At 29.1% G+C, this 21,029-nt stretch overlaps 1 protein-coding gene across 1 annotated transcript in view; it reads right to left on the reverse strand.

The window, feature by feature from the left end:
* Positions 1-21,029, reverse strand: part of LOC132942463 (uncharacterized) — a 148,547-nt gene that overhangs the window by 45,194 nt on the left and 82,324 nt on the right. Inside the window, exons 2-3 of the mRNA XM_061010863.1 lie at positions 16,605-16,816; positions 8,316-8,451 (exon numbers count right to left, since the gene is read on the reverse strand). Coding sequence (XP_060866846.1) covers positions 8,316-8,451; positions 16,605-16,816 — 348 coding nt within the window. The remainder of the gene's footprint in view (positions 1-8,315; positions 8,452-16,604; positions 16,817-21,029) is intronic.

Genomic DNA, 21,029 nt, shown 5'->3' on the forward strand with positions numbered 1-21,029 from the left:
ATCGCTTCCAAATCGTTAGTATTTGTTCCGGGACGAGATCGTCCCAACCAATTCCAGACGTCCATAGTAATTGCATTACATATTTGGCCAGGAAGGTGACGGGTGCTAAGAAACCCAATGGGTCGAAGATACGTGCCATATCTGATAAGACCGAACGTTTTGTTGTTGTGAGGCTTGGACTATGATAGTGGTACGAAAAGTAGTCCTGTGTAGGGTTCCAATGCATGCCGAGGATCTTGAGTATTGCTTGCCCTTCGTCATCAAATAGTACAGCGGGATCCATAGAGCATTCAGTAGCGGGTACTGCTTGTAAGATGCTGGGTAGATTACTAGCCCACTTCCTTAGTTGGAACTTCCCCTGAGCACACAGAGCTATCACCTGTTGTTGGCAGAACAGGGTATCCTCTTCTGACTGAGCTCCTGTAAGAATGTCGTCAACAAACATGTCATTCTTCAGCACTTTAGCAGCAATTGGAAACCTTGACTCTTCTATTGTCGCCAGATATTGCATCGTGCGTAGTGCTTGGTGTGGAGCACAAGAGGTGCCATATGTAACCGTACATAGGCGATATTCTTGAATTGGTGAGTCTGGTTCAAAACGCCAAAGTATGCGTAAATAGTCTCGATCGGTTGCATGAATTTGGATTTGTCGGTACATTTGTTTGATATCCGCAGTGAATAAAAACTTGTGTACTCGAGCTCGAATCAGAATGTTGGTAATTTCTTGCTGTAACTTCTGTCCAGTGTACACGCTGGAATTTAATGACTGTCCAGAAGTAGTTCGAGATGAGGCGTCAAAAACTACCCGAAGCTTTGTAGTTTGACTTTCCGGACGCAGGATACAATGATGTGGTATATAATAGCAATAAGGAGTGATTTTATTGCTCTCGGGAACTACTTCCATGTGTTTACTTTCCAAGTAGTCTTGCATGAAATCTGAGTATTTTTTGCCCAAGGTTGGATCTTGAGCCATACGCCTTTCGAGAGCATGAAATCTTCTGAGCGCTCCACCTTTGGAGTCACCTAGTATTGGACGTAAATGTTTAAATGGCAAGGCAACACTAAACCGTCCCGAGGGTAGACGTTTGATTGAAGATGTAAAGATGGTCTCCGCCTGAATTTCATCAGGACTTAGATGTTTTACCTTTGGGAGTTCCTCCATCTCCCAAAACTTTGTTAGCGTTTTTTCTAATGTCGTATTCGTGGTTACTAACAATGAGGTCATTTGGTTGCTGGATGTTGGTGATATTGGACCCATCAAGATCCATCCAAATATCGTTCCGAAAGCGGTCGGTTGTAATGGTTGTCCTGCAATGCGAGTACCAGTCAGTATGGTTGGTGCGACATCTGCCCCGAGTAAGATGTCAACTGGGCCGGGAGTGTGAAATGTTGGGTCAGCTAAATCCAAGTTGTTTACGTGTGACCATGAAGTAGATGAATAACTAGACTGCGGTGTTGCATCAGTAATTTTACTGACAATGAAGACGTCGAGTGGGATGCAAGGCTCAGTTTTCCCTACTGGTGCCAGCTTGATCGATGATATGCCAGACACTGCATTAATTGATGCCCCTGAGAAAGTGTTCACTCTGGCAGAACAGCGGCGTTGAACTAATGACAGTCGATCGGCACATTTTTTGGTAATGAAGCTCACTTGGGATCCTGTATCCAACAGTGCTCGAAAAGTGTAGGTTTCCTTATGGATTGACGAGATATTGACGAGTAAGGTTGATAATAGAATGGATTGTGGTCGTGGATGTACCGCTACCATTGAAATTGGTGAAACAACATCATTTGTTGATGTCTTTTGTTCTGGAAAATGAAGCAATGAATGATGACGTTTACGGCAGGATTTACACGAGCTTTTCGAAGGACATGCTGCAGATGAATGACCGGAGCCCAAACAATTTATGCAAAGATCTAACGTCTTTGTTATTTTGAATCGTTCAGTGGGAGGTTCCTTGAGGAAAACTGAACATTGACGTATTGAATGGACCGTTTTGCATAGCGCACATTTAGTAATGGGCGTCTGTGGAGCTGTTGTAGTTAGAACTTTGGCAACGGGACGATGGCGAGCTTTAGTATTAGAGTTTTTAAATGAAGTTGGTGGTGCCTCATTCGTTGACGTCGAGCTAGACGGGTGGACTTCTGCCGATCGGATGTGAGTGTGTAAAAAATCCACAAATTCGCTGACCTGGGGCGAATAGTTTTCTCCTACCCGTAACTCCCAGCGAGAACGTAACTCATAATCGAGGTGTTGTTCGAATATGTGCACCAGAATTGGCCCCCACTGACGAGTGATAAAATTCAGGTTGTCCAACGCAGCTGTATGTTCTTGAATGATGTTAATCACGTGTTTAATTGATGCGGCGTTGGCAAATGTAACCTTTTGAGGTGCTAAAAGTGCATCCAAATGGATACGTGCCAAATCACGTTTGTTCCCGTACCGACTTCGTAGGATTTTCCACGCACTTTGGTAATTGGCTGAGGTCAACGATAGATGCGATACCAGAGAGAGTGCTTCTCCTTCTAAAGATGTCTTTAAATATTCAAATTTTTCAACGTCCTGGAGTTCTGGAGTATGCGACAAAATTGAATTAAACAGATCTTCAAAGCCTTGGTACTCTTTTAGACTTCCGGAGAAGGTGGGGAATTTCCGTTTCGGTAGTTGATAGATCGACGAGTTTCCAAATTGAGTTGTCTGGTTTTGTGAAATTTCATGTTCTTTAGTTAATGGAATCGTATGTAAGTGAGCCATAGCAATAAGATCGTAATATAGTTGGTCAAATGAATCGCTCAGGGAAGTGCTGCATGTATTGTCAGTGACGTCGATAGGCGATGTCTTTGATCCTACTGCTGTCTCCATAACTTGGATATCTTGATCAACATTGGCACGTAGATCATTTACTTCTAAGAGCATGGTTTCGACCTTTGCCCGTTTGCTTGTACTGGTTTGGTCTGCGAGATATTCATTGGTTGCCTGTGTGAACCTCGTAATGCGGCCGAGTGCTCGAACCACTCGAGCTTTGGCGTCGAGGTATTTTATAGACTCTGGCATGACCATCTTGATGTGAGTTTATGGTAGACTTATGATAAGGTCTAGGTTTGTTTTGTTTAATCCGGCTCGAAGGACCAATGGTTTATATACAGGGTTGTGGTTCAGTACCACGAATAGGTTAGGATGTCACAATGACAAGTATAAAATTTATTAATATGTCTTAATGACAAAGTTGATAATTTATTTTTATATGTCTTAATGACAATTACATTGATATAACATATTAGGTTTAATAATAAACATGATTTTTAAATTACAATAAAATAAAAAATAAAATACGGACTAACGCACTATGCCTGAGTAAAAGGCCGCGACGACGAACGCACTGACGGGGAATCACGGGGGGTCAAGTCGGACTGGTAAACAGTCGGAACAATGCCGGAATAGCTCCAACTATTGCCCCAATGACTGTGGGCGGCCGATCCAATGCCGGAATTTCTCCAACTATTCGATCACTGGCCGCACCACAACCGTCCGACGAGGTTCCGTCAAAGCTGGGGGAGTCCGTTTACCAGCAAAGCGTAAGTCTGCCCGGGTGGGTCTTACTACAATGCTGGTAAGGGAATGGTTGTTCGTTCGTCGTTCGCACAGCCTTTTATATGTGCGTTGTCGGCGATAACACTGCTCCGGTCCCGTGTTCTGTGACAGACTTGAACAGGTAGGTGCCGTGTTCTGTGACAGAATTGAACCGGAATAGTGTAATCGCCGAAAGTTGCGAATAATAATAATGGTAAAATATGGATATACGATAAGATACGATATTAACAATATTAATAACAATCGTAATAATTAAAATAATAATAATAATAGTATCAATTAAAAATAATAATAGTAATAATAATAATATAGATAAGGTGAGTACAATTTGGCGTAAACACCAACCTTGGTAATACCTATTATTATATATAAAGGTACTGATTTATGTAAAATATATTTTAATAATAGTTGAACTGAATATACAAATGACACTAATTTATAAACAGTATAAGAATATTTGAAATAACAACATATAACAGTTAAATAATGAATAATTTCATTAATTTACTTATACTTTATTTTTTCAAACATTTAAAATTATTGCATTCATTCGTCGTACCTTTTTTTTTTTTTTAATAATAAGAGCTTTTTGCCAAAGTTTCATAGCTATGGAGGGGTGGTTAAAAAAATAGATTTACGCGTTTAACAGTTTTGCGGTACTCCCCTCCAATCTTTGGTAAAGCCATGACGTTGGGGTAAAATTTATGTACTGACATAAATCGTTAACAGCGAGATTCAATGTGTCGCCAAAAATCCCGGCTATTTGTTATTGAGTGAGAAAAATAATTTAATTAAAAAATTAATTAATTAATTTATAGATTTACAACTGTTAAAGTTACCCCATTTTAATAATGACCAACAGTACAAAGGACTGTGTAATCTATGGAAATCCAACTAAACCTAAACCGTAGTAATACCTTAAATATAATATAGTATTATATGTAAATTTTTTTTTATCTGTATTTAAACATGGTTTTGATAGTTAGACTTTGAATTGTATTCTCATTCAAGACGTAATTTGTACATAATATATTACACCAGTAATTATTGCCCTAATATTGAAAACGAAATAAAAACATTAGGAGGTAATAACATAATTTTCTTAAAAAAATTGTAACATTAATACAAAACCATTTTTGTTGTTTATAACTTTAATTTACTGCTATTTTATAAAATACTAGTTAATGACTTTTGACACTAAAAAAAATGTATACTGTAGTAGAAGTCTAAAAAATAGTATTTACGTCTATAGAATAATACTATTCGTGGTCTATACATAAGAGTATTATTGTTGTAAAATCTGTATCTATATCGGTAATTCCATTTATTTATTATTATTTTTCTTATTCGTTAATTTTGAAAAACAATAATAATAATATTATAGTAGGTACTTAATACACAAATTGAATTCCTTAACGCCATCACAAGCAATGCTTAAAGGTGGTATGTATTATTAAAAAATTTAATAAACTGAAATAAAAAAATTGTTTAAATTTCTAAAAACAGCTGTCATATTCACTATATGTTTCACTCATGCTACATAATTGTATATACCTATTTATATTACTGTTTGCTATTATATAATAAGACTGTTCAGGCTAAAAAGATCAGTTTTCAAATCAACGAAATTAAAACTAGAAATTGTATAAGTACAAAGTATCATACTATAGTATAAATCAAGGATAATTTGTATATTTAAAGTCATATAATATTGTAATCGTTCAAAATCCGGGACATTTCTTTGTTTATGCATTCTTACAACGTACAATAATTTCAGTCAACAAAATTAGACAGTTTAAGTAAAAAATAATTAGTTAATTTTCTTCTGGGTACCGCGTTAAAATATTAAAAACAACTTAGGTTTGTAGTTTTCAATTTTCCATGAAATATATATATATATTGATATGTTTTGCTTCATTGGTGCCGGGGGACCTAACTAGTATCTACTATAGATATCCAAAAAAATGATACAACTATAGAAGATAGAAAACTATCAACAAAATAAATAAATGCATTACGCATATATATTAGATAGGTACCTACATTTAATCACATCACTTACTTCAGTCAAAATGATGTGACAATTTACTAGACTTTTTATTTAAAAATCAACTCATTTATCAGAATATAACCGTGGTAAAAGCAACTACTGAATATTGAAAGCTACATCAATGGTTTAAATGTGCATGATGATACCTTTGACAATATTTGGACAGAAATATCACCTCAACACTATAACATTTCGGTTTTATGTTGTCTCAGTTTTCAGTAAAATCAGCAAATCCAAAACATTGAACATCAGACGCACGCTTTGCACTTTAAATCGTGAATCGATATGCTCACTTATATATTATTCATTTCAATTGAAGATGGAATCGTCTAACGCTGAATATAGAATGTCTTGATACCGAAAAAACCCAACAAATTTTATAAAACCATAATAATATGTGAACTGTTTTGAACTGTAGAAAATTTATAAAATAAAACACTATGAGTAATACCCTATCACTAACTATTACAAAAGAATATTTTAAACAAAAAGTGAACACTAAACAATATAATATATTTTAACATAGTATTAATACGAGAAATTTACATGAAATTATAGAAGATAAATTTGAATCAAGCAGTCAAACACATAAACAATAACTATGTCTAAGTAACCAGGTATAATTTTTTTTTTTTATGATCTATAATAAAATCATTTTTTTTTTTTACATAAATCAATGTATACGAAAATAATATACAAATCTTCAAATAAGTAGGTACTATCAACTAATAATAATATTAACGCATGTTACATAGGCCATGTCAAGTTCTAATTGTAATATTCAGTCAAACTGAATTTACTATGTCACACACAATTTTTCTCTCTGGATAAAAATCGGAAACATCCAGTACCACAAGAATTGCTAAATATACTGAAAATTTCACGATAAAGTAAAAATAAGGTGACGAAGAAAATAAATGAACTAAATTTCTGATAATCATCTCGAATTTACAAGAAAATAAAATATTCGCCAGCCGTAATGTTATGCTCAAATATTACATTAATTATAATTATATGGGAGACAAAATTATGAAATACACCCAACGTTTAAATATCAAAGAAACCTCTGAGGTCGTTTTATTGGATGTGTTAAACAATTAAATTGTTTGAATTCTATGATAAATCATCGCTTACGAAAAACGATTCTGAGCGGATACGGTCTGTCAGCCTATAGCTTTTATTACATAAAAATAAATAGCTATTAATTATTATAGGAATGTATTTAACTATTGGGAATAATGGTATAAATTATAAATAGGCAATCACATAAAATTTATCTTCTAGTTTTGAAAATTTTATTGTGTATATAAATATTATAATATACGTAAATGTTTTAAATCCTCGGGAACAATTTTAATATAATTACAACAAAGTAATTTAAGTAATTAATAATTAAATAATTAAAATAAGCAAATTATTTATTTGTTATAAATTCTTGTATACATATATATATATATTTTTTTTTAATTTTTAGTTCCAGCATAAACTATGAGAAACCTTTTGTTCATTTTTCATGACTCGCTTATAAAAATTGATCGCTATTCATTTTTAACCATGAAATAAGTTGCAAATGATTTCGACTAACTTCATCAAAGTTTGAACTACAATAATTTCTTGTAAAAAATAATCGTGCTTATGTAAGTTTAATATTTGTAAATGTCTAATTTAACCTGTTAAAAGCATCGAATATGTATAATAATCTATCAGAAACCACCTTCAAAGTCGATAATCGAAGTATTTTTTCTACTACTCATGATGGATAGACAAAAAAAAATTCAATACCTCTATCACTCAGAATCTAAAATGACGGAAAACTGGGACTTCACACGTGTTTGACTAATTCAATATTGTTGTATTTCAAAAACTAGTAACTTTTAAAAAATGTATATAAATAAATTTATAATAAGAACCAAATCAAATTATAACCACAATTTCTTAATTGGAATATAGGTACCTATTATATTATTACAAATATATCTATTCATAGCTATGTTAAATTTGAAATGTTTATGATAGTTCATGTCCTAAAGGAATAACATAGTTAGAAAAAAAATCAACCCTTTGGGAAATTATAAGAGTTCAAACAATGTATTAATTTCTTTCTGTGGTAACTCGCTAAAAGGTAGCATTAGATCTTTATTATGTCAGGCCAGTAAAATTGTATAATATCTTTAAATTTGTATATTCAATTTCCATCATGCATATATTTTAAAATAATAACAAAAAGCTTTTAGTTTTTAATTCAAAAGAATAATATAGGTTTATTTAAATAGGGAGTGACCAACATAATATTAAATTCCGTGTGTACAAAAAAAATAAAACAATATAACGTGCCACCTCGAACGCAAACTACAATATAACTGATTAGAGATGGTGGATTATAATCGAAGATAAACATTTCATTATATAATGTATCTATAATTAAAATTCACTATTTACTCATATGTTTAATGCAGAAGAATAATCAGTCATGTATGAGTTTGTATAATATATTTATTTTCCATCCCTGATTCAGATAAACTCATGTTTAGAAAAATTGTCATTAATAAAATATTTTTGTTATTTTATGATAGCACACATTTAGTGAACATTATGTAAATATTTTATTTTAAACTTAAAATATAATAATATAGGAAGTGACTAAAAAGTGTTCGGTGTTCAGTTCTTACTTACCCACAACTACGATTCGTTTTGAGACGAGCGCAGTTTTGAATGAAGGCCCGTCAGTTGTTACTTCACAGCTCAAGTTTCCAGACAGTTTGAAACCAACATCGCGCAGAAATACTTGTGTGGCATTTGATACAGATAACTACAACAATACAAGTTTTGTTTTTCACAATTGCATACATTCTGTGTGAGTATAATATAACTATTATATATAAATTATATGCATTTATTTAAACTATCTCTCTCTCTCTGTGTATGTTTATAATTTATATAGACTGTAGTGTTGTAGTCAATATTGTTATTCTGTAGGAGAATTCAGCGGTTTCCTACATTTTTTTTCTCGGTATTATATTGGTATACATATCAATAAAATCACATTTTTTCATGCATATAATAGTTATTATTCAGTCAGTTAAAGTAAAAAAAATTAATCCAGATTTGTTTATATTTTCCATACCTATTAATTTTAATGTTTATGCAAATAAACGTTTTGGCAAAATCAAGATCAATAGAATTACTATAACAAATGCATACTATTTTATATTTTATTTATTTTAAATACCAGTATTTGTGTATTATTTTATATTTTAACAATAGTAATTTTGATATTAAAATAATTAACTGAAAATACAAGGCATTCTAAAAATATTTTAAATTTATTGACTATTTAATACAGAGCGTTTATAGCCAGTTAAACTACTTGATATAAAAAAGTATTTATTTAGAATCTAAATACTATTGATGTGATGGAATATTGTCAATTTGTTTTTTTTATTTTAAAATAAATTGACTTTTACCAAATTTCGATACAGTACGCTATTATTACGTCAAATAAAATAAAATAAATTTGATGTTTTTAAAACGTAAATGAATTATCCTTATCCTTATAGTAAAAATGTTAAGAATTATCAGTAAAACATGATATTGAAAATTGATCACAAAAAGTCTATGACAAGTTTATAACAAGTTTTCTCGTCTTTAAAGTATACTTAACCCAACACAATTCTTCCCAAAACGAAGATTTATGAACTCAAACAACTTTTGCCAATGACATTGCTTTCTCTTCGTTTTCCATTTTGGCCTCAGAAGGAAATAAATTGTTCTAAGCTTATAAATCAAGACACGACCACGAACATACAAATTATTATTTAAGCTCTTATACACGTTATACAATTAAATCCAATTACAGTTTTCAAAAAAGTCGCATTCAATATGAACTCATATTTCGTTTCAGAAACGAGGATATAAAATTGTATTTGTTATTACTTATTATTTCATACAAAATAAATGTCGCACAATTCATTATTAAATAATTTAATATCTTAAAAGCTAAATTCCGACTGTTATTTTAGATTATTATAAAATAATGAATAGTAAAATCAGGAATATTTAACACGTGTTGTATTTATGTGTCTAGTATATATATTATCTATGTATATTTTACTATAATCTCATTCTGTTTAATTACGTTCAATATTTAAAATGATAAAAATCGCAGTTGCCAGTTGGTAAATTTGTAATTTGGTACTTAAACCAAAAACAAATCTTATTAAAATATATACAAATATTTATTTGAGTCATAAAATAATTAGTTGTTATAACGCCTTGAATATAAATAATTAAGCTATTGTATTCACTTTTAATATAATATGTGTTTATGATAATTAATATATTTGAAAATACATAATTATTTACATCTATATTGCTAAAATATTTCCTAAAATTTGCTTTGTTTCAAATACTATTAGTCTTCATTAAAATAATTCAACCAGATTACCGAATAAGTGACAAACAATATATTTTACACTGAACAGTGTACAATGAATTTTTCTAGGTCACCATATATGAAAGTCATCAATCATATTATAATATTACAATTTAAATAAAAATATAGCAATTACATTTTATACATAATACTTGTCAAACAATGTTTTGAATTGGTACTAAACAATTGCCTTAATTAAATATCTTGGATAATTTCGAAGATAGTTATTTAAAAAAAAAACAACCTTACTTTCATTGTTAGAAACCAAAATATATTTCTGAAAATAATTATTTATTTAGAGTAAATTATTAATTTTTGGATATTTCCTATCTAGATATAATTATTAAACAAATCGAAAATGTGAATGTACCTTGTACAATAAACAAAATAATATCCTGTTTATAAATTCATAGTTCATACTATTCTTTATTTACTAACTGTATAATATAATGTATATATTGGAATTCGCCACTTTGTCACATTATTTTAATCGTGGTCATCTATTTACATACACTATTACTTAAATATTAACCGTTCTTAATTTGTATTAGTTATGAAAAAATGTATACCATTATGTCTACTAAGATAAATTAAAATTTGTTTTTAATTTTTACAAACACTGTAAAAATTAAACAAATTATAATAATATGATGTTTGTATTAAACAGAATTTCAGAAAATGCTAATTTATTTTTGAATAATACTAAGTTTATAAATAGTATATATTCTAAATTAAAATTGTTATTTGTAGGGTTTTAAAATTTCATGAAAAATTCATGAAACATTTCATTTTGAAAAACAAAATGTTTATTATACCTAAAAGTGTATAGTCGTCAACTTCTAAGTGAATTTTTAAAAGTTGGTTTATTGTATGGACATATTTACATATAATTTACAAGTTGTTTAACAAATCTATAATAGTTATAACAAACTATATAATATAAGTATTAAATTTATTATTTACTTTATAATTACTGAAAATACACCGTTTGTTGTTGGAATTGACTTCAACTTTATTTCAAACCATTATCTTTTGGATCGCTGATATACAACAATATTTTAAAACTCATATAAAAAATGTTTTTATTCTCAAAATAATGCCAGGAATATTTTTCAGCACTATATAATATAGAATATACAAATATGAAATAATAAATCAACAAAAATAATATGTTTTTCTTTAATTCTATGTGTGTAATCAATTTATTGTTTCTAATCATCTATAACACGTTTAAAAGAAGAAAAAATAAATTTCATAATTTTATTGAAATATTTCAAAAACAGTGCAATTTTCAATTTTGAAATATTTCAATTGAAAAATGTCAAGTGAAATATTTAAAATTTAGAACCCCAGTTATTTGTATTATGTATATTGTACACATTATCACTTTTTCAGAATAATCAGGCCATGGTGAAAAGCCATTTTATTACAATGTATGTTTATATATAATATAAAACGATTAACATATATATATATGCACTAAATACACTATAGGTCGTACTGAAATATACATCCTCAGGAGAATATTTTATCTTTTAGTGTAGGTAGATATAATGTTACTTGAATGTCGTATATAAGTTAGATACATTTATGTTTAAATGAATGAACTATCTAAGCACTTAGTAATATTAGTAAATGCCAAAAACCATTAAGAATAAAATCTTTTTAAACACTATAAAAGGTAATATTATAATTATATTAACCTATTCCGTAAAGTAAAATGTTATTAATTTATTAATCCAATTTATTATTTATTAATATTTTCAATGAAAAAAAAGGTGGGCAAGTGGGTGTCGCTCTGCTGTACAGAAGGTTACAAGTGGGTCACTGTAATGGATGGTGTTAAATTTGAATTCAATGATATAATATCATTGTATAAGAAAAACGATTCTGAGCGAAAACAGTCAGTCAGCCTATGATATTATCAAGTATATTTGATGATATTATTGTGAATAAAGTAATTTATAAATAACCTATTTACGTGGTGCATTGTTTTCAATTTTCAATCCTTAGCTACAAAAGTTGAACATTTTATAAATGTTTAACTACAAAATAATTATTGAATTTTAAATTTGATAAATTTTGTCAAAATTCGAACTTTAAACGCTTATAAAAAAAAATTGTGCCATTGTATTTTTAATATTTTTTGACTGCTATTAGAACTATATATCAGGAGCCTTATATTATATTTTCACGCTTTTTTACCCAACAAATAACATTTTATTGATATTTATAGAAAAAAAAACTAAAAAAATGGAAACTGAAAATGTCCGTAAACAGCTAAAAATAAGTCAAAATATTTGGAAAATGTTATTGTGTATCGAAAATGCTAATATAATCACTTTAGAGTTGCACCAAAAACCAAAATCGATTTTCTCAAAATCAGATTTTGCGTAAAAATTCCCGTTTTTCCTTAATTTTTCTTTTGATTTTCACGTCGCTTTTGAAAACTACTGGGAAATTTTTACTTTTGACCCCTCAAAGTACCAAATAGATTCACTTTCCTTTCAGAAAAGTTACTGTTGAAGTAAAAATCCAAGCACTTTTACTGTCCTAAAAGGTGATGACAGACACAAAAAAAAATAAAAAAACACGCATCATTGTAAAATCAATACATTCATCGCTTCGTTTAGAATTTAAAAAAGTTTGAAATAGCTGTATAGAAATATAATGAATGATGATTTTATGCCGATAACATAATAAGAAAAATATGTATCAGCCATTCAGTGTCTCGATATCAAATAAAATGAAATCACTATGATAATAAAAATACTACACATTACACTTAATAACTAAAACTAATTGTACCATTTGATATATAATTTTTTGCTCTTACACTAACCAAAATATTATCTCAAAAAATCAATAAATTGGAAACTAATACAATTATTTTAAATGATATTAATTCTAATCAATATTATTCCTATTGATGGACATGTGATATCCAGATTTAAATTTCCAATATTGGAATACGTTTCAGTAAAACAATATTTAAATGCTACTAAGTAGACATTTAGTTAATTAGTCAAAAACTATCCAAATTATCCTAAGTTCATTACTTAAAAGGGTTATGTTGGAATAACTGTATCTATACTATTATATAAAGAGGAGTTGTTAGTTGACGTTGTTGAGGGTAATCTCTGGAACTAAAGAACCGATTTCAAAAATCTTTCACCAATAGAAAGCTACATTCTTTGTGAGTGTCATAGGCATAAATTTAGTCCGATAAAGTGAATAAATAATTAGTTATTATGAATGATTAAAATAAACGTATAAATTGTATACCTATATTATATGGCACGGCGACCATTGGGTTTTAAGCTACTTGTAACCTGACCTTTTTCTTTCGTGGGTGTTTCATCGGCGGTAGATATGAATTGTTCCGAGAAGTAAAATTCGAAAATCTATACCATATACGTAGGTATAATGTAAAATATTTTTCTAATTTAATTTTTAATTTTAGTATTTAAAGTCTAAGTTTGACATTTAGTTCAAACTATGTTGTTTGAAACGTGTAATAATCCTATCACGAACTAAATCAATATTGTTAATTATGATAAAATATCGGAAAACAATTCGTACAATTCGTTTTTAATATAGGTAATCTCTAAACTATTATAGTATTGGGATTATTTTATTATGAAGTAAAGTGGGACATTATAATAACAATTACTAATAAGTGAACCACTACAATATATACGCTTATATTATTTCTTTTGTTAACTACTCAAAGATAACAAAGTACGCAAAGTCTTAGTTTTAAAAACCTATTATATATTATATACGTTTCTGATAATGATAAGTTAATAATGATAAGTAAACATAAATACATTATACGTATAGGTATTAGGTACAACATATTGAAGGTAGATATTCTAAGTTTTTGGTTCAAAGTCCATGGCATGGTTAAGTGGAAATAATGCAATTTATTAAGTAGGTTTTGAAAGTGAAAAGTGAAACATGTATAGTAATTAATCAATTGTAAACAGCTGGGCCGATGTTGATGACATTTTTTGTGAGTGTTTGAGTGGTTCCCTGGATGGTTTAGATTCACAATTTGACCCGGTAAGTCCAACCCGAGAAGGTGCTCAAACAGGAATTTTGAGATTTACGTTGGACATTTTTGTTTATAAATGGTCGCCATTGGTTATCGGGCAGATCAGGTACAAGTATGCATAAAATCGAATTTTCACACATTGCCTACCAGGGTGTCTGAGTTGCACTTACTGCAACGAGTTACACCCAAAAGAAAACAACCACAATTTTTTTAAGATTTGTCATTTTTTACGAGCAACGAAGTGCGCGGGATCAGCTAAAATGTTATAATCTTAATTTAGTTTATAATTTTTAGAGTACATAAATATTTATTAGGTAACTGTAATATTTTTTTTTCTCAAAGTATATAGGTGGCTAAACAATTTAATATTTTTTCTAGTAAGTTATCTTTATAGAGTTATATTTTCTTGTAAGCGAAAATAATTATCTACAAATTAAACTATTTTTATTTTTGATGAACGATAAAACTTCGAGCATTATTAGAGACAAATTTCAATTTTAATATGCAATATAAATATGTCCCTAGTAATTAGAATTTCCATTCAACTAAAGAAATGGCATTACAAAGTTAGCTTAACAAAACTGTCAATAACTTTTCAGATCATATCTAATTTGACTAACAATACGAAATCTGAAAATCAATTATAAAGACAATCACAAAACGATAGAAGTTAGTGAAAAGGTTTCGTTAAAATGATTTAAAATGTCCCTCCTTTCCGTATTATACTGTTACTGGCTAACAATTGTTCATCGTACCTACGTGTACTATTTGAGCATATTTTATCATCTGTAGGTACTTATATACTTTTGAATTTTTCCCATGCACATTTCATTTGTATTTTTATACAAACTAATTTGCCTAGAAGGCGGTGACATGGAAATATGGCACATGGATAACTGTCAGAAAATGAATCTGAAGAACTTTTTCCAGGGACCAAGTATAATATAATATTACACAGAAAGGCGCATGTATAATTCAAACCGTATGATTTATGTGTTTCATACACACTAACACGGAAATAAATACATGGGCACACGATGCGTATAAACTTATCTGCGGTAACAATCGTTGATGACCGGAAAAACGGTTTTACCGACGTTGACAACAATGTTTTTGTTCGGCCTGTGCCCTTTACCGGCCATGTCGTCCACCGACCTTAATGCCTATGTTAGTCCTCGGTAAAAAAAAAAAAAAAACTTTTTCGAGACTATGTGAAACTCGGAAGCTTTTCTGACAATAAAACGGAAACGCGCATTAAATCAAGTCGATTTAAGTCGCATAAAAGAAGACAAGGAGAATGGAGGATGGAGGAAAAAAGGTTTACGATGACAGGCATGGGATTTTATTCGAGAAACCAGCTGAATGTCTTCACAAGATTTTCTCGATTTTTTTATTGTCCCGTGACTATTATTTAACAGCATTGTATTCATTCAATAACTAAACAATGAGGTTAGTATTTCCTAAATAAAAACCCCATAATTACTCTTAATATGCACATAATACCAAACACAAATTATTATATAGGTATTGATAAATGATAATTGTTGTATTAAATTTAAAATAGAAACATCTGTTCATGGTACTTATTATATTAAGAGTGTTCAAATTTTTATGTTATTAAATAACTTTATTTTTTGTGTACGATGTATATTGTATAGGTACACATAGATTTTCACAGTGTTTGTTTTTTCTATCAATAACTTTTTTATAAATAATAATTTGTATAAAAATGTATTCTTATACCAGAGATCCACAAATATTATTATAGTTCTAAGCATAGGTTTTGGATTAGTAAAACTGAAGATATCAAGAAGACACTAGTTTCAATATTCGTGGATTTCGTGTTTTTTTTCTAAATTTTGAACAGCATATTTTAGAATTAATTTATGTTGATATTACAACAATTCTTTTACAAATTTCCATTAAGTATCCGTAATCATATAGTTATGTAAGTTTTAAAGCTTAGGCTAGAATCAGGTAAAGGAGTATATTATATCATGATAATATATTTTAAGTAAAAATATTTTATATTATATGTAAAACGATAAGTCCAGTAAGATTTTTTGTATACACTATAGGTTATAGGATTATCGTTAATTGAGTTGAAAATAGTAAAATATTAACGTTAATTTTCTTGTTTTATCAATCGAAGAAATATCTATATTAAATGAATTATTATGATATCCATCAAGTTAAAATTTTTAAAAATGGTAATTAATTATATGGTTTATTGTTTTTCATAGGAATAGGTCGGTACATATTATATGGCTACTTATATGATTATACTTATGGTTTAAATGTTTAAATCTTAAAATCTGAAATAATATTTTTGATTTATGATCATTTTCGCGTTATTTTTATGTGTTCAACTTTCTTCTTTGGCGTAAATTCGTGTCGTTGTAATTTTAGTGAAATATTTTTCCAAAATAGCAATGATAACATTGATTTAGATTAGTAGATAACGTGTACTTACGTCGACATTAAGCCCGTCAAATGGGAATGTCTGCGTTCTGGGTATCATCCCGGGGGAGTACCTGTAGAATTCGTGGCTTCCTCTATACCATTTGACCGACAACATTGGAGCTCCGTCTAAATTGTAATTGCAATATATCATGACATCGTGTCCTCTTTCTACTGCTGGAGGTATGAACTGTATGCTAACGTTGTGCAAACTTCGGACGATATCTACAACATTATGTAATAAATAGACGTTAGTTTATAATGGCTCATAATATTATTGATACACCACACATTTATACCATACATTATTGTACACACAGTGGTACACGTATCATAGCTATACAGATATAGCAACTTAAGTTTTTGAATACATATAATGTATAATATAGAAAATCTAAATTATATTATAAAATACAAATACCTATGTGTGACTACTGTTACATTTACACAATAAAATATTATAAACAATGTAAGTATTGGGTAATGACAAAATTTGTTTTTAAAATAATAATCGATAAATAAAAAATACAAGGACTAAGTTAACTTAGATATTTGTTTCACTTTAATCATTCTACCACATGTCAGTGTTTTATCATTACAATCAATTCGAAATCGAAAATAAATATAATCACGTACATTACGATACTGAGCTGACATAAAGAAACTTGTATGTGTACATTTGGTGTTATCGAAAAGTCGGGAATATTAAAAAAGTTTTTCTCTCTAGAAATACAATCCTCGCTGGGATTCGAACTTCGGTCTTCCACTAGGTTTCCCTAAAGGTAATAATTTGCTACAAGTTTATGCATCTATCCTAGAAAGCAACTGGGAAACTTAAAAATATAGGTGGGATCCTTTCATACCAATCATCATTAGATATGGCACGAGTCTGTGTCCAATTTATAATATATTATGCTACGTAGAAACTTATGGTGGATTCTTCTTACTTGAAGTATGTACCTATCATATTAAATAATTATAGTTTTTTAGTAATAAAATGCATCGGTATACAACCAATAGAGAGCAAATGTGAAATACATGGTTTGAGTGGACCAAGTGTGTCCTAGTTACTCATGAAAAATTCCCAATGCATTCAAAATAAAAATTAATTTGTGGAACGTAACCCACACTAAAACAGTTATTATTAAAAGGCTTAACATTAAATCAAGAAAGACAAATTACCCTCACAGATCAGTTTATAGCCGAACGAGTTCACAACAACTCACTGAACATTAAGTCAACCTTACAAAATATTTTCTTTAATACTGTATAGTGTATACTGTATATAGTATAATATTATGTAGGTACAATGTAAAAATTCCAATATTTCACAATTTCAAATAATGCCCAAATCAAACTAAAGTCAAATGTTTCATAAATAAAAAATTATGAGTCAAGCTATCAATTTACCCTGATATGAATTTTTTTATTAAGTTCTAAAAAAATCTCAAACTGCATGTATGCAAATTAAATTAAATTGAAATAAATCAAGACAACGCTTCATATTTGAAACAGCGTGTTGTATTGAACATGTTGTATTTTAAGTCGACTCTATAAATAAAAAATGTACCCTTTACGATATTATTCGATGTAGGTACTTAGTATTATTATCATTTTATACGAAGGAAAAAAAATTCAAAATACATGATCATGTTGTTTGAAAATATATTTATTAACTTATAGAAATGTAAGTTCATTAAATAATGATTACGATTTTAACTTATAATCGTAACTCTTTAAAAATAGGTATCCTATTCCATTCATGAATTATAATATATCTACACTATACAATATGGTTTCAATATTAACATGTCAAATATGACAGTATATATTTATATTATTATCGTTTGAAATTGGTACAATGAAAATATTTGCTAACATAACTAGTCAGATTTCATAAGTATGATTAAGGAGAATATAATCGGGGATTAGGATAAGACGATAAAAGGCAATGCGCTACCAGATTGACTTTTTGGTGTATAATATCATTGGTCCCTAGTGCGATATCTCGTTAGAAATTATTATAGCTCAGATTTATACATATTTTTTTTTTTCGGTACTCGTTAACCCATCCACCGTTTTCAAACGCTATTCAAATCATTTTGAGACATTGCCAAGTATTTTGAACCTCTGACAAATTCATACACTGCAGTACGCCTAAAGACCATAGATCTGGAGCTTGATAATTCACAATTTATGTTGTCAGATAAGATTCTTGGATGTTTTTATAAACATATAAATAAATAATACATAGTTGGTATTGTATAAAAACAGATTGATAAAAAAAAAGTATCAATATAATATTATAATTGTGAGTATATTATTGTGATCACATTTTAAAATATTCTCAATTATTCAGTAGGAAACTTGGTACCTATTATATCGTTTCACTAACGTATTACGTAACTTTTAATTGTTTTTAATATAAATATAATATTATAATATCGAAAATAAAGATCAAATATTGTAAAAAATAAATGGCAAATCATAAAATGAGCAAATGTATAATATACAATTGGTGAAAAGCATTTACGTTGTCTGTAGAATTGGTATTTTAATATTGAACTTTATACAGATTAATTCTTAAAAACAAATGATCAAGTTGTAAAAAGCTAAACATTCAGAATTAACTACTGAACATTATATCGAATTTTCACTTTTAATGTTCCTGTTTCATTTGAAAAAAAAAATAAAACAAACGTGGGTGATTACGGACGTGGGAAAGGTTGTGTATACAATTTTAAAAATTAGTGTGACACACCACAGATTAAATTTTTTTGCTTGGGAAAATCAAATACTTTTGTCGTGTCGATATACATCGCAGAAATGGGTTACATAAATAAAATTAAAAAACAAATATTGGTTTAACCTAGCCTATGCATTGATTTTATTTGTAGATTGTTATTGAAATGTACAACGAAATACAACGTTTGTATGTTTGTAAATTATAGACTCGACCACTATACTCAAAAAATGTTGACGAAAGTTTTATAGATTGTTCTTAGTGATATCAGGATAATTTAGAAAGCAGTTTGAATCACGTAAAAAATATACCAAGTGCTATATCCTGATATTCAATCTGCCCCAATCATTTAGTTCACAAAGCGAGGCATACCAATGCAGATCTGCCCGTGAACTGAGGTATAGGTATATGGTATACCTACACTAAAATCGATATTCAACGCTACAACGCGGAACTTCATGTTTATTTATTTTTTCCCGGGCGAAGTCGGGTTTTAGATATTTATTAATTTAATAAAGTCACAACTATTCTACTAACACATTATACCATGCTTTGATGACGTCCATGTGCCGGAGATTGCACAAAACCTGTAATTATTATAATATCATGAGTTTGGTTAAGTACCTACCCACTAATATATTATTGTTTATTAAAATAATTTAAACTTTAAATTTTCAAGTAGTAATGTACAATATAGTTGCTATCTTATGTCCGTATGCATGGTTAGGTTAGGTATTTATGTGTCACATAAGACATAGTTTAACATGTAATAATGTATTATGATATGCATAAATTTAATATACTTATTACTTATATTTAATTGGATTAAATTAATGTAAAGTTGAGATAGTTTATCGGAATAGAAAAGTAATTTTAAATAGTTCATACATTTGTACCCCTCTATTTTCATTTAGTCTTCACGTTTAGTTATTAATAAGCCTTTATAAATTAATAAAACATATATTATAATATATTAATATTATGTATCAACATTTCTAAAAACATTATTATATTTTTAATTAGATACTGTATCACCTATTCAAAATACTAAAATACTAAGTAAAGTTAGAAAAGTTTGTAAGCTGAAAAATTATACTGTAATAATAGGTGGCAGAAATTATCCAAAAATATAAATGGGTTATGGTTCATATTAAAAATATGAGTGGTCTGGTGTGACGCGGTGGTTGGTTTCAGTTCTGAAGTCAATCATAAGCCAGTGCCATTAGTTCCCGGATTTGTGACTAACTGGGTTCTATAATGATAAATCATTGTCACATATACACACAACCAACCATACCATCCCCACAGAAACAACCCTAATAAAAAACCTACGAACACAACAGCTAATGGTCATAGTTGCCGAGTTTCAGTTGAATAAAAAAAATATGAATATTCATCAAGATTTATACTGTATCAATAAAATTCTAAATAACAAATATAATATTATTTAGGTAGGTAATATCTGTACGATGTGAATTCAGTGAATTTGAAATTTTTATATTGAACACTTATTTTACAATAGAAAATACTTGACCGGCTAATGACTATAATTTTGAAGCCGTAATAAATGAATTAAAAAATAAATAAATACTTGAGTAGTATACTTAAAAATTTTCAGTTATTTTATATCAAGTTAATTTTGTAAAACATTATGAATTTACAATTTGAGTAATGCTTTGCTTACACATAAAATAT

Source organism: Metopolophium dirhodum, chromosome 4 (assembly GCF_019925205.1).
Source record: "Metopolophium dirhodum isolate CAU chromosome 4, ASM1992520v1, whole genome shotgun sequence".
In the NCBI taxonomy this organism is placed as follows: domain Eukaryota; kingdom Metazoa; phylum Arthropoda; class Insecta; order Hemiptera; family Aphididae; genus Metopolophium; species Metopolophium dirhodum.